At 48.2% G+C, this 14,006-nt stretch overlaps 1 protein-coding gene across 1 annotated transcript; it reads right to left on the reverse strand.

Annotated features, from left to right (window-relative positions):
* Positions 1 to 822: 822 nt before the first annotated feature.
* fd102C (forkhead domain 102C) lies at positions 823 to 2,452 on the reverse strand. Its single transcript, XM_050188982.3, has one exon. It carries the CDS (start codon positions 2,353 to 2,355, stop codon positions 1,255 to 1,257), a length of 1,101 nt encoding a protein of 366 aa, XP_050044939.1. The 5' UTR covers positions 2,356 to 2,452; the 3' UTR covers positions 823 to 1,254.
* Positions 2,453 to 14,006: the final 11,554 nt, after the last annotated feature.

Genomic DNA, 14,006 nt, shown 5'->3' on the forward strand with positions numbered 1-14,006 from the left:
TGTGCAAATAAACCGTAAAACAGAAAGAAGCGTATACCTTATCCTATGTTATTTCTTTGTTCTTCGTGTTATACTTATTGTTTGTCCATGTCGTTGGCGCTCCCTTGAAACGCTGCTAATATCACGTGAAGCAATCACCTGCCGGGATTTGCCACACTAAGGCCCCCCTTCAAGTATAGCACAATCAGCATCGCCTCCATATGAGCAATTCATGCGGTACAGAAAGCAATGAATGGTATATAGTGTGTGTGCGAGGCGGTATATACGCACTCGAACACTTCTTCCAATTACACTTTTTATTATGAATAAAATAAATTTTCTGTAAGTCCTTGGTCATGCATTCTACAAAGTCTTGCTTACCAATCATTATGTTTATCTGATGTTGTTGAGACCAGAAATATGAGAGCTAAATAAAATATGTACGCATTCAACGAGTTTGTGACGAAAGATAATTCGCACTCTGTACATATAGAACAGCCAGGTTAATTACATAAATAGGCTAAAAAGTACAGAAAAAGGAAGGGTGTGCATACTTTTGTGTGTGTTGTGGGTATACTGGGGGCTATAACGAGATTTTGGTATTTTGCACTCAACACGTTGATTGGTCAAAGGTTATAACATGAACTCTGCCTCAAGAAATGACGAAAGAAAAAGCCTACAGCGATTTTTCATCACCTTGCTTACTTTGCTCTGTATTTGTTGTCAAGATTCTCAAAGAAATTGTGTACTGCTTGTTCGAAAGTACTAGACATGCACGTTTTCTCTTTATCATTACAATCTCTTTTCGGCTTACATAGACTGCCAACTGCACATTAACAAATATTAACAAAAAACGTTTTATTGAAACAGTCACTTACATATTGCTTGATTTTGCGGAGCGGCTTTTCATTCGAGTTTCTATACATTGTCTCCAAGTTCAAAGCACATTTGTGTTCGTAACATACGACGTGAAGCCAACTCCGGGGCAACCACCTTCAACTCGGTGCCGAGCAGACGTTTTCTCCCTCAAAGCCAAGGACAGACGCAGTGTTTATGTTCCTCACTGGAGCTCTTTTCTCGACGGATGACTAGCAGTGTCCCTATCAACGCACCATGGCACATGCGAGAAAAAGGAGAGCGATGAACATTGGAGCGATTTCTCGGACTACATTCACATGCATACCTCTACTACAGGCTTCGAGAAGCAGAGGTCACGCTTCCATGGCAAGGCTCGCTTGCAGCAACTCTGAGTCGGACGTGTCACCTGGGAGGCGATCAGGGTGGAGCGCTCAGCTTGTCCGCTTCGGTGTCCGAAACGGAGGGCGACGAGCGTGGGTCTTGAAGCGGACACCAGCGGTGCAGCATTTGTTCTTGGTGTTGCGCTCTGAAGAGTGACAGGCGCTCCTGGTGAATGGCTAACAAAGACTGTGGCTGGCCGGGCCACGTTCCCTGAAGTCCCATGGAATCCAGGGGACAGCCAGCGGGCGGCAAGGGCCATGGACTGCCCGGCTTCGGCGACGGCTGCTGCTGCTGCTGCGAGCGTCGCTCTAACGGCAAGGGGTCCGGCGCCAGAAGACTCTCGACGTCGAACTGGCGTCTCTTGAGGGTCACCGACAGCTTGTGCGTCAAGCCCACGGAGGTGCCGTCCTCGCCCCAGATGGCGGCCGTATGCTGCGATTCTAGCGGTGGCTGAGGTTGAGGAGGGGGCGGCGTTGGCGTCGGGCTGTCGTCGTCGTCGGGCACCGAGAGACCCATGTGCCTGCGCACTTTGCGCTGAGCCTTGCGGCGTCGGAAGTCGCCCTTCTTGAAGTCGTCCACGTTGGCCGGGTGGATGGCCCAGTAGTGGCCCTTGCCGTTGGCGCTGCGGCCGGCCTTGACGAAGCAGTCGTTGAGCGACAGGTTGTGGCGGATCGAGTTGCGCCAGCCGGGACCCCGGTTTCGGAAGTACGGGTAGTTGTCCAGGATGTACTGGTAAATGTCGCTCAGCACCATCTTCTTCTCCGCCGAGCTGAGGATGGCCATCGCTATGAGCCCGATGTAACTGTGCTGAGGTTTGGGCTCCTCTTGGACGAACCGCGACCTTGGGTCGAACCGAAAGAAAGGCGGGAAGCCGAAGAGGCTCTCGGCTCCAGGAGGAGGCGCGTACGGACCGAAGGCGCCGGCGTAAGCCCCCAGGAGGCCGGGCTGCATGATGCGTAGCCGGCTGGCTTGGCTGTAGTCGAACAGCTGCAGGCGCTGGTACTCGACGAACGAGGGTGGAGGATGGGCCGCCGAGCCGAACACTTGCAACGCGCCGCCGGGTGCAGCGGGCTCCGCTGGTCCCCTCATGCCGGTCAACTGCGCGCACGAGGAGGCGTCGGCCGAACTGGCGCACATGGTTCGGTCTGTGGGTCCTGCGCCGCGCGTGCTTCGTGAGCGTAAGCTTCACCGGCCGCGCTTATTCTTGGCCTGGCGGCGGTCCGATTTTCGGGCGCGCGCGCCAAGATTGCCCGTTTAGCCAAACCGGAATGACAGGCCGTGATTGGTTCCGGGGGGTCTCGACGCCTTCTCGGCGATCGATGGTGCCGGCGCGCAGACTCCCGTTGGTCGGCCCGTCCCGGCTCGAGCGGCCAATGGGAGGGCGCCCTGCCCCGCACGCAGCTGGGGTTCGCCCTCCCGGGGCCCCGCGGACGCTCCGGTTCCCGTCACCATACTTTGCTTTCCCCCCCATTATGTTCGCTTCGGGAGCTGATGAGGCGAGGGAGGCCGACGTGCGCGGGACGCTGCCGGAGAAGGAGGAGGGCGACTTTCGCATTCACTTCGCTAACGGAGGGGAGCGTTCAACAAAGGCGAGCTTAGGGGGTCGCTTTGAATGGGTTGCTCTCGGCCACCCGAGTTTTTCGGTAATGAATAAGCAATGTGCAGTTTTTTGATTATATCCCGCCGGCTGATCCTGTGTTTAATTCGAAACCCCTCCTTTCAGTGGGAAGGATCAGGCCTACGTGCTTCAAGACGTCGAGACGCGACTCTCTCCGTCTGTATAGCGCTTCGGCTTTGTTATAAAATACACGTTTTTGAAGGAGTGGCGAAAGGACGTTTGAAACCGAGGGCAACGAACATGTTTTTTTTTTTCTTATTATTATTTTTTATTCGACGAGACAGGCAACGAAATAAGCCTGCTGAAACGGCTCTAGAAGCACGATAAGGTCCTCGTTTCGGCGTTTACTTCTTTTTGCGTTTGAACCATCCAGCTAATCGATGGAGTGTTGGCACAAACTGTGTCCTTCGTTGCTCGCGACATGTCGTTTTTATTATAATTACTGTTATTGTGAGTATTTTTTTGCCCTACTCTTCAGGGTTGAGAAGATAACTTTGCTTACTTTCTATATATATATATATATATATATATATAGAAAGTAAGCAGAGTCTGGTTGGCTACCATATGCTGGGGGAAGGGAGAAGGGGAAGAGACAGGGGGTTTAGAGAAGTGCAGAGTGTCCAAGGCGCTCGCACAAGCCAGACGTTCTCAGAAAGCACAAATGTGCCTGAACCGATGATCGATGGGACGATTTTCTACTATTCACTCAGAGGACGATCATCTAGTTGCATCGTATGAGAATGTTGTAGAACATATTACAGAAACCGCAGGCGTCTTTTATATAGCCCATCATAAGGCTCAAAAGAAACTAAATTTCTATTTCATAGACACACTGAAAGCCGAACAATCGCTCTCGCAGCTGTCAATCTCGTAATTCTGCTCTTTCTTCTGCGGGAAGCTTTTGCACTGTATATATTAAATCAAATGAAGCGTGCCTGCTGACTTGTGTGTGTGCGTTCACGCGTATATATATATATATATATATATATATATATATATATATATAGAACGAGCACAGCCTCGTCGTATGCGTCGCTGTGAGCTCTGCGTGGAGTGAGGACGATGGCGATGTGTGATGCTCATCGACAGAAGAGTGTTGATTATGAGAGGTGTATTGGGACACAAAGAGCTACGACAGATATTTAAGTACCAGGCTTGAATACGTAACAATTAAATATTCAACTCAAGATCCTGTATCTTAAATACTTTCCAAAGTATAGCGTGGTATCTTTTAAATAATTGGACAGCTCGGTATTTTTGCTGCAACTTAACTTCTTTTCCGAATAACTTGCACTCGGTATTTAACGCCATTCGTCCCCGACAGGTGCGGCATAGGTGCGCAACGAGCTCGTCACGGCGGACGTGCCCGTGCGCAGATTGCCTAAAGTTTGGAGACGGCCGGTCCCGCCCATTTCGCCATTGTGACAACCGTCCGGGGTGGCGACAGGCGTACAAAATAAACAAAAAGAAGATAAGAAGTAAAGAAAGCCTGGCTCTCAAGCTTCACAAGCCAAAAGTAAACAAACCGACCGTGCATTTCTTGCAGCAGCCTTACAGCATATGTGGCTCGCTTTAGAATAAGAATTAAATTAAATTATGGGGTTTTACGTGCCAAACCACTTTCTGATTATGAGGCACGCCGTAGTGGAGGACTCCGGAACTTTCGACCACCTGGGGTTCTTTAACGGGCACCTAAATCTAAGTACACGGGTGTTTTCGCATTTCGCCCCCATCGAAATGCGGCCGCCGTGGCCGGGATTCGATCCCATGATCTCGTGCTCAGCAGCTCCACACCATAGCCACTGAGCAGGCTCGCTTTAGAATAAGAATGGGGGATATGTTGCAAAGGTTGTCCGGTCTGTATACAACGGCGACACTGAACTGTCGTCACCTCCAACGATGGACACCAATGCCCATGAAACAACGTTGGTGTGGCCCTGGCTTTATTGAACGCACTTCTTTCAATGAGTGGAAATCACTAAGCAGAGGGTCCAAGCTCAATGCAAGCTCCGTATATATACCGAAGACCAGGATCTTATCGACATGAAGAACGTCCAATTCTAATCTGACAAAGCAGATGAAGGTAAGTTACAAGGCGGCATTTCATTAAGTGCTTCCATGGATGACTGTTCAGGAATACGTATACGTGAATGCTGTATATGCACTCACGCTTCTTTCGCACCACTATTGCACTGTATATATAGTGCGACTTCACATTTGCTGGTATAGTCTTACTATATAGGGTCTACGGGTTTGGCTATTTATTGCAAAGTTTAATATCATGATAAAAAGAAGCTAGCGCGAAATTACGAGGATAAGGAATTTGACAGGATTCCACAAGCGCTTACTCTCAACTACCAGTTTATTGAAAGAAACAGGCATAATTATAAAAGGAAGCAACATCGACTTTGCCATCGCCACAGCTGTACAATCGCCACTTCTAAAGGGTTGAAAAAAGAAACAATGCATAAGGCAAACAAAAATAGCGCACACTTCCCTGTGCTCCATAAAGAGCAGCGATCAAAATTTGAGCACGGCGACTTTTTCTCCTTCAAAGAGTCTCAGCCTGCATAGAGGAATGAACGGGCGCTGCATTCTTTATGCCGTCAGCGTTTACAGGCTAAATCCAAGGATGCCACTGCTGTACAAAAATACCCTGCAATTCAAGAACTATTTCTACGACACAACGTCGCCGCGCGCGCCATCGAGCGCATCTTTGGAGCGTCTCTTCGGCATCGGAGGGAACGTTTAAGAAAAACAGGGGCAAGTTGTCAGATAGCATGCCTGCTTTCAAAAGCAGCTCTTACTGCGCGAGCCAGTAAAGCTTCTGGTAAAACTTCGGTTCGTTTTACAATCGTTTACACTTCGGAACAAAAAGGATCTTTTCCGTATTTTTTGAAGTAGCGCGCTTCTTTATAAAACACGCTGCGCCATCTAGTGCCGCCGCCGAAATGTCCACGCGTGGCCTCAGAGACGAGGAGCGTGACTCGCCGTTGCATGCGAACGCTGAGCATTGATCCCTCGCTTGAGGCACACCCTACGGCACGTACGTATACACAGCTAGTGAACCAAGTCGGCGAGAGGTTCGTGTAAGAGCATGCAGCATTCATGGCGCAGCTTGCTGAAAGCGTTGGCCGTAAAGACGTTCATTGAAAAGCTGCATATGTCAGTACATTTGTGGCGCAACATGCTAAAGCGTCGGGTTGGTGTCCTTGAGGAAACCGTGTGACGTCGCGGTGGGTTCGATTCCGTCCAGCATCGCAGAAACTTAATGGATTAATTTTTGTCATTGTAGAGCTGCATACATCTATACTGGCACATACATGTGACCCAAAATGTAATCAAAGGGGTTCATTGAAGACCAGCACAGACCGATTGGCCCGTGCCCAGTGCTCTAAGTCGGCGTCAAAGAGTGTCACTGAGAGCGGTATACATACCCAGCAGTCCCACATCTAACAGTTGCCTCGCTTGTCGGTGGGAAAGATGTTCGTCGAAGAGCGGCGCATATGTACACATTGCCTCATACTCAGTCACTCAAAATGGTTCCGCAGTTGATTTCGAACCCTGTTCCCTCAGCACTGCAGTCCGATGCTCTAACCATTCGACTATGGTATAGACAGTGACCCAGAGTGGCGGGAAAACGGTATAGATACAGACATACACAGATACGTGTAACCCCCGGAAAGTGCGTAAAGTACCATAAGAATGCTAACGCGTCTTATGAGTATCTTGTATAAGCCTACAAAGTACAGCTAAGGCTGCATGTCCCTTGTGTCACAGTGGCACATCCATTCTGGAATATATATATATATGTATATATATATATATATATATATATATATATAGCCAAGAATGAGCACATTCCCAGTGACCCAAGTAGGCTTCGACAGCAGCCAGCGGCAAGTTTTCTATTCGGGTACATATTCAGTTGTCTACTTGGCAAGTCAACGGCAGCTGCAGTGCATACTCAGTTGTGCAAGTTGATATACAGGGTGATAATATTTACGGAATTTCTAAGATACGCCGATGGCAGATAGCATAATTCTTGTCCTTGAACTGTATTATTCGAAGTGGTGGACATTACTAGCACGAGAAATCAAAACATATATTTACACAATTAACATAAATTCGCTAATTTACTTTTAATTAATCTTCTTGTGAGACATATTGCAATTTACGAATTGCAGCCGGTGCGCGTGCATGACGCATTCGCTTGAAATTAATTTCCAGGAGGACGTCAGTTTCGAGATAATATTTCCCAAAGTGTGGGACGAAATACATTGGCGTTTTAGTTACTTTTGTGCTTCAATGCATGAAAGAGTGTTCTTGTTAAAAGGTAAGCAGAACAACAGTGCATCTTTGAGGCGCGTTTCATGGCCCATATTGTTAAATTTCGCTTGTTAGTTTAGTTAGCAAGCGAATGTTGACAGCAGTTCGTGCAGCTGATAAAACTATACATACCCTTATTTCGTATAGCTCTAATAATTTGCTATCGGAATCAATGTTTCACCTTTCGAGCGAAACTGCGACATTTTATTTAGGCCAAGAAGTGTATATGACAATGAGTTGCTCATTGAACAATTAATGCTCATGAATACAAATACTCAGCACGGACAAGATGCTATATACATGGGTTAACGAGTCACGCAATATCTGTAAAAGCAATTTGGCGCGCCGTGTATGTATATAACGTTCATGCACGAGCAAGGAAATTAGTCGTGTCGAGCCGCAAAGGCTGTCACTTAAAGTATCTGGCGCCGAATTTACAAAGCTTTTCTTTCATAAGTGCTGTTTGCCATTAACCAGCCGCCTTCGCTAGCAATTAGTTCCAGCATCAGGTTAACTGGAATGTGCTCTCACTAATATTTCTTGCGTATAGGAGCTTCTTGTGAATTCGAGCCCCAGGACCCGCATCTGTACAACTTCTCTTGCGTGAGAGCGTTTCTTCACTGGCCGGCGTTCGGACATCAACTATCCTAAATAATAGGTGTTGGCATACGCGATTGGCCGCAACAATGGCTGCAGATGGCGCTTACGTAACAGGACCTGTATTTTTTTTTTAACTTACGCTAGAATAGTTCGTAAGAGCAATATGACCGTTGTCGCCAGTCGCGATAACGGGCATATTGTTAGCAAAGGCCGCTGGCATATGGAAAACGGCACTTACGAACGAAAAGCATTGTGAATTCAGTCCCGGAAGTTTTGTGAATGAGGACCCGAGGGCCAAACCCGTAAATATTTTTTTTTTTTCGTGTGAACGTTTTGTCATTTAACGACCGCCTTCATTAATGTTATGTTCTCTATGAGAATTGACCGGTGCCCCTTCTCACGAACTACAGTGTACGAAGGGATTTATGAATACGTATTCACGCAAAAGATATTTTCCAAAAATGTCCGTAACAACAGGTTGCAGCCAGTCGTGATGTCAGACCCATTACTAGCGAATAAGGTGACCTGGCAATGACAAAATTTCTTTACAAAAGAAAAGCTTTCTGAGTTCGGCGTCAATTGTTCGCAAGAAGTACAAGATTGCAATATATCTATCTGGTTTTTCGTATAGTCCTTAGCACACCGGAGGACAACCATCGTTCGAACTATCTGTCTCTTTTTCTTTAAAGCTTGATTTGCCTTTCTCTTAAACCGTGAGGGACCGGCTTAACACTGCACAGGGATGAAGTGGCTAAGAAGTGAGAAAAAACACATTTTACTTAAGGAGCCAGGTTGAGAAGACTTCCCCTCAATAATCAGCTGGCTAAATAGACAGTTCTATATAGGCTCGGCATTCCGATCAAGGCTGCTTTGAACCCACGCATAGCGGAACATTAGCGAGAAATACGGTGTCACGGTGCAGGCAGAGCAAGCATACGCGTGAGCTCTGGGCACCGCGCAATCGAACACGGCTTCGTCCTGCAGTGGTCTTAAACGTGCTGTTGATGAATAGCAAGAAAAGGTGACAATGATGATCGTGACCAAGAGGAGAAAGCGACTATGTTGACGACAGAGTAAGGTGACGATGATGAGCAGAAAGGAAAGTATTATGATGCATTGGGATGACGCTGATAAGTAGGTAAGTACGAGGAATATAAAGAAATGTACCCCAAACCTTTCTGCTACGTTCTCCTCGGGTTTTCACATTTCAACCGCGGCTGTCGCGGCCAGAATTCGAACCGTCCACCTCGTGACGAGCACCATCAAGGTAAATTTAAGAATTCAGTTCTGAGGTCTTACGTGCCATGTGATTAGAGGCATGCCCGTGGTGGTGGACTCCGGATTAATTCTGACCAGCAGGAGTTCTTTTACGTGCACCTAAATCTAAGTACACAAGCGTTCCTGAATCTGAACCCAAATCTAGATGCGGCTGCCGTGACCGGCATCGAACCTGAGACCTCGAACTTAGCAGCCAAACGTCATAGCCACTTAGCTACCGCAGTGGGTACCCAGCATACGGTCGTAACCACCGGGTCAAAGCACTCGAACACTCAAGGAACTCGGCGAGTGTGAAGCCACACGGCAAGGACCGCATATAAGGCGATGCTATCCCACAGACCGCCTGTTCTGTTTCACAGTGTACACGTCAGTAAAAAACAAATCATACGCGCCAGTGCGCAAGCTTCCTCTAAAAGCTACCGCCACCACTCTTTTCCTGCGCCTCGTCTTGTTCAGCGAAAAAAAAAAAAAAAAATAGAATGTAGCGTCCACAACTTCCGCCGCGGGGTACAGCGAGGCTGAAAGCCTTCGCCCAAGAGAAGATGTCGTTTTGCGACGCGTCAAAGTACACACGAAAAGCTTTATTTTGTACCCGTCGAGTTTCCCGCCGACCGGAACACTAAACTCGGAAAGCACGAATGTCGCGCGCGCTCGCACAAGTACGTTTCACCTGAGCCTTACGGTTACAGATACAAAGAGGGAGGGAATCTCTTGTTCTTTCGGCTTTCCGCGTACCGACGCCTGCAGCAGAAAGTGAAAGGGCGGCGAGCCCGAATCAGACCGACAAAACCGTGGAGCACCTCGATCGCAGCGAAAGTGCGCTCAGTCAAAGAGCGCGAAAGAGAGGCGACAATCTAATTTCGCTTCCCGGGTGTTCGCTTCGCCTCAGCACTTGCGTGCAGTGCAAAGAAACCCACAGTAGTTTTATTTTGTATTTAAGAGGGCGGCACGCTTGCGAGGACGGCGACGTTGTGTCAGTCTGTATCGAGTCACAAAAGCCCAGCAGCGGTAGCACTCAAGTTTTTTTCGTGCGTCCCAAAAGCTGCGAAGAATTGACGGAAGCGTGGTTACTAGGAAGGTGAAAACACGGGATTGTACGTTCTTCGCACGCGTAGGGTTTTGTTTTATTTACTTATATTTCGTTGGGTCCGGCAGTGCTTGCGTTGCGAGGTGACTAAGTGCTTGAATCTTAGTAGTGACGCTCATGTGTCTCTGTACATCTCTCTAGTTGTACTCGGCGCGTCGATTCATCCTTTAGCATTTCTGACAATCATTAAAGTGCCGACTTCTTATAGTGTATAACGTTTTCGTGCTTCTTTTTATGTCCTTGCATTTGCACGTGTCACCGCGAATACACGCCCTATGAGGGATTTTCGAAGCTGGAGCATATACGTGCAAATATAGATAGAGCCCATAACAAAGAAGATAAGAGGGGAACACTTGAAGCAACATTTGTCAGTTCGTTGTCTACATTGTACTATTGTTGTAGTCATGAGCTCCTTATAGTTGTCATATACGCTTTCCGAAGGTGCAAGGTGAGAACGCACGACTCGTGATGCCTATAGATTCGCTAAACCTTTGGAGTCGAAATTTAGTCCAAAATGCATAAAGCATAATTTCCGCAACAATTACCAGCTGTATGAATACGAGTAAAAGTAGCTAGGTGAACGGTCAAGGAAAAGAGAGATAGAAGGCGAGGATGTAAACGCTGCCCACAATGCATAAAAAGCGTGGTTAACCAATGTCAAAGAAATCCTGGGCCTAATAGCTTATAGAAAGTGGAAACGAAAAATAAATCGGCTAGAAGTCCTCGCGCAATTAAAGGAGACGCATTGTAATTTTTTTTTTCGAACGTCCAAGTGACGCACTCAGTACCACAATCAGGACATATCAAGCGAGGAAGTCAGATTTTACCTGTTGATTTGCGGCCTGGTGCACTTAAGTTCTTTCACACTATGTCCAAATACCGCAGCTGCTCGTTTAAAGAAGCCCCCGTGTGAGCACACACATCCCTTCTTCCTTCCCCAGCCGCCCTCCACGTACATGCACACGCACACATTGGAGCTCAAAATCTACAGAAAAGAGAGAGAGAGAGCAAATGATAAATGAAAGGCAGGTAGGTTAACCAGGACTGAGCCCGGTTGGCTGCTCTACACAGGGGAAAGGGAAAATGGGAGGGAAAGGTTAAAAAAGAAGAGAAAGTCCGGGATATCTATCGGTCACTTAGCCCGGATCACAGATGGTGCCTCAATCCGGTAGCTTTCAAATATCGCAGCATGGCTTTCTGTAGCTACTATTGCAAGGCCATGGTCCCAAGGTCTTGTTCATGGAGAACGTTTTTCTGTCTAACTGAATTATAGCTGTGCAGAGGTCATGTCTTTCATTTTCAAAAGATGGGCAGTAGCGCAGTAGATGTTCTATAGTCTCCTCGACACCGAAGGCATTGCACTCGGCGCTATCAGCCATTCCAATCAAATACGTATATGCATTGGTGAATGTGACGCCCGAGCGTAAGCGGCACAGCATTGTTTCCTCATTTCGCGGAAGCCTAGGTAACAGCCGCAGTTACATAGATGTGTCGGGGGATTGCAATCGATGTTGGGTGAAGTCAGGTGTGCGGCACTTCTCAAATGTCATACGGTGCGCTAGCGTGCACAAATGTAGGGCTGCGTCAGTCCGCGATAAAGGTACAGAAACAAAGGTTGCACCTTCGTATGCTTTCCTAGCAGCTTCGTCAGCGAGATCGTTGCCACTGAAACACGACGTCGTGTCCTTTGGCGATCATATATGATGGTGCATTTCTCGTATCTCTGACAAGAGTTGTTCACAGGACCCGCAACGAAGAGCTGACAGAAGACATCGTAAGGCCGCCTTCGAGTCGCAGAATATTGCCCACCGATTAGCCGGTTGGTTGTTAATATAATCAACGGCACCTCGGAAGGCAACAAGCTCCGAGCCGGTCGACGTTGTCACGTGAGAAATGTTGTACCGGACGGTTATTGATCGTGATCGTATAACCACTGCGCCGGTGGTGCTGGTCTGAGTGGAAGAGCCATCCGTATATATGTGGACTCGATTAAAGTAGAAAGTGTGCAAATAATCCAGAGCTGCTTGCTTCAAGGCCAAGGTAGGCAGGTCAGTCTTCTTTCTTCTCCCATGGAACCGTAAGACGCACTTGAGATTGTTTTAAATACCACAAAGCTGAGATTGAACGTGCTGAGGGTGTCAAGTCCGATGGCCGCGGGAGGCACGATGGATGCTGACCACGTTGGAGAATGACGCTTGTGGTCGTCGTTCTGGCAGGAAGGCGAGAGAGCTTGATTGCATCCGTGAAACATGGCGAATATGGGCCCTAATCGTGTCGGTGCCAATGTAAGTCGTGATGGGATGGTCTTGAACTATTATAATGGCTCCTGCTGTTGAGGCGCTCCTCGGAAGGCCTAGACAAACGCGTAGTGCCTGTGCTTGCACGCTCTGAAGTTCTCGAAGACTTGAGTTGCATGTTTTAGCAAGCACGGGAGAGCTATATATAGCGTAGGAATCGAATAAAAAGTGCTCGGTACAACTCTAGCATGGAGCCCACTGACGAACCCCATGTTTTGCCGGCGATGAACTTGAAAACGGGAACAATAGATATGAGCTTCTTCATCAAGTGGGCAACCTGAGGGCTCCAAGAGAGGTCCCGGTCAACAATGGCACCCAAGAACCGACGATTTCTCTTGCAGGAGATAGGCTGGCCATTGATGCATACTGGATAACGAGACATCGCCGTTCGCGTAAAAGCGGCTAACGCACATTTTTCCGTCGAGTTGTTAAGGCCTTGTGTGCGAAGATGGGAAGGAGTTTTACCAGAGAGCGGCAGGGGCACTCTCAATAACGCGTGCAGCAGCGCATTGTGGGTCAACAGTAAGTGCGTATTCTTTGCAACAGCTACGCCGCAGAACGTGATGTCAGCACGAAGCTGCAAACCTGAATGGTGTAATCCTCATCACTTGTCAAGACTTGCCGAAAAATGCGCCGCCTTACTCGAGTAAGTATACGAGGGCTACATTAGAAAGGGTGCTAAGAGCTGCCAAGCTGCGGACGGATGAGGCAGACGTTAGCTTTATAGACATTGGCTCACGCTTGACAAGTTCGTTAAGCCTCATCTGCAATTTCTGCATGAGGAGGGCGCTCATCGCTTTTGTTTAAATAAACAATTATGCTGCAGGACAAGCTTCGCGAGAAATAGAAAAAGTCGCGGTAACTGTAGGTTTAACCACGTATGAGGGGCAACGATCACTTCCAAGCGACTAAACGCATATATGAAGCTCAGCCCTTATTTAGGAAAGAGTGGGGGAGCGAAGTTGAGTACGGAGAGAAGCCGATCACAACCGCCTCTAATACGCTAAGTTGAGGAGCAGAAAGGTGTTAATGAAGGCCGTTTCACGTCAAATAAAACCACCAGCCTAAGTCTATAAAACGTGCGCGCAGAAGCACAACTCAAACGCTACAGAAGTACAACACTGTTCCTCCATCCATATATGTTGCCTATATAGATCAGAAGTTCCCTGCACGCTGAAACCCGCGCAGAACGCATCCGTGCGGGACAAGCGCCGACATCCATTAGCCACTAGACTGTAGTACGGGGCGTGACCAGCCACCATTCGGTGCTTCGGGCGACCAGAAAAGCCACTTAGCCGCGCTTTTGCTCTTTTACGGATCGTCTTCGTGGCCGTCGAAAGCAAAGCACTCGACGCCGCGCGTACGATGAGACCGCGCGAAAGTTTACGCTGCAGTGTGGCAGCGACCTCTCGCATATACTCACTCAGCAGCTCACTCGAAGTTCCTTTTTTCTTCCCTCACTCGCCCGAGTAGAAACGTTTATGCCACCACGCATGTCTGCTGCTGGGCATCCGCGTGCACTTCGGCGTTGTAGCAGTGGGGGTCTGCGTCTCTCTCTTGAGCGACGACAACAACCCTT

Source organism: Dermacentor andersoni, chromosome 2, assembly GCF_023375885.2.
Source record: "Dermacentor andersoni chromosome 2, qqDerAnde1_hic_scaffold, whole genome shotgun sequence".
Classification (NCBI taxonomy): Eukaryota; Metazoa; Arthropoda; class Arachnida; order Ixodida; family Ixodidae; genus Dermacentor; species Dermacentor andersoni.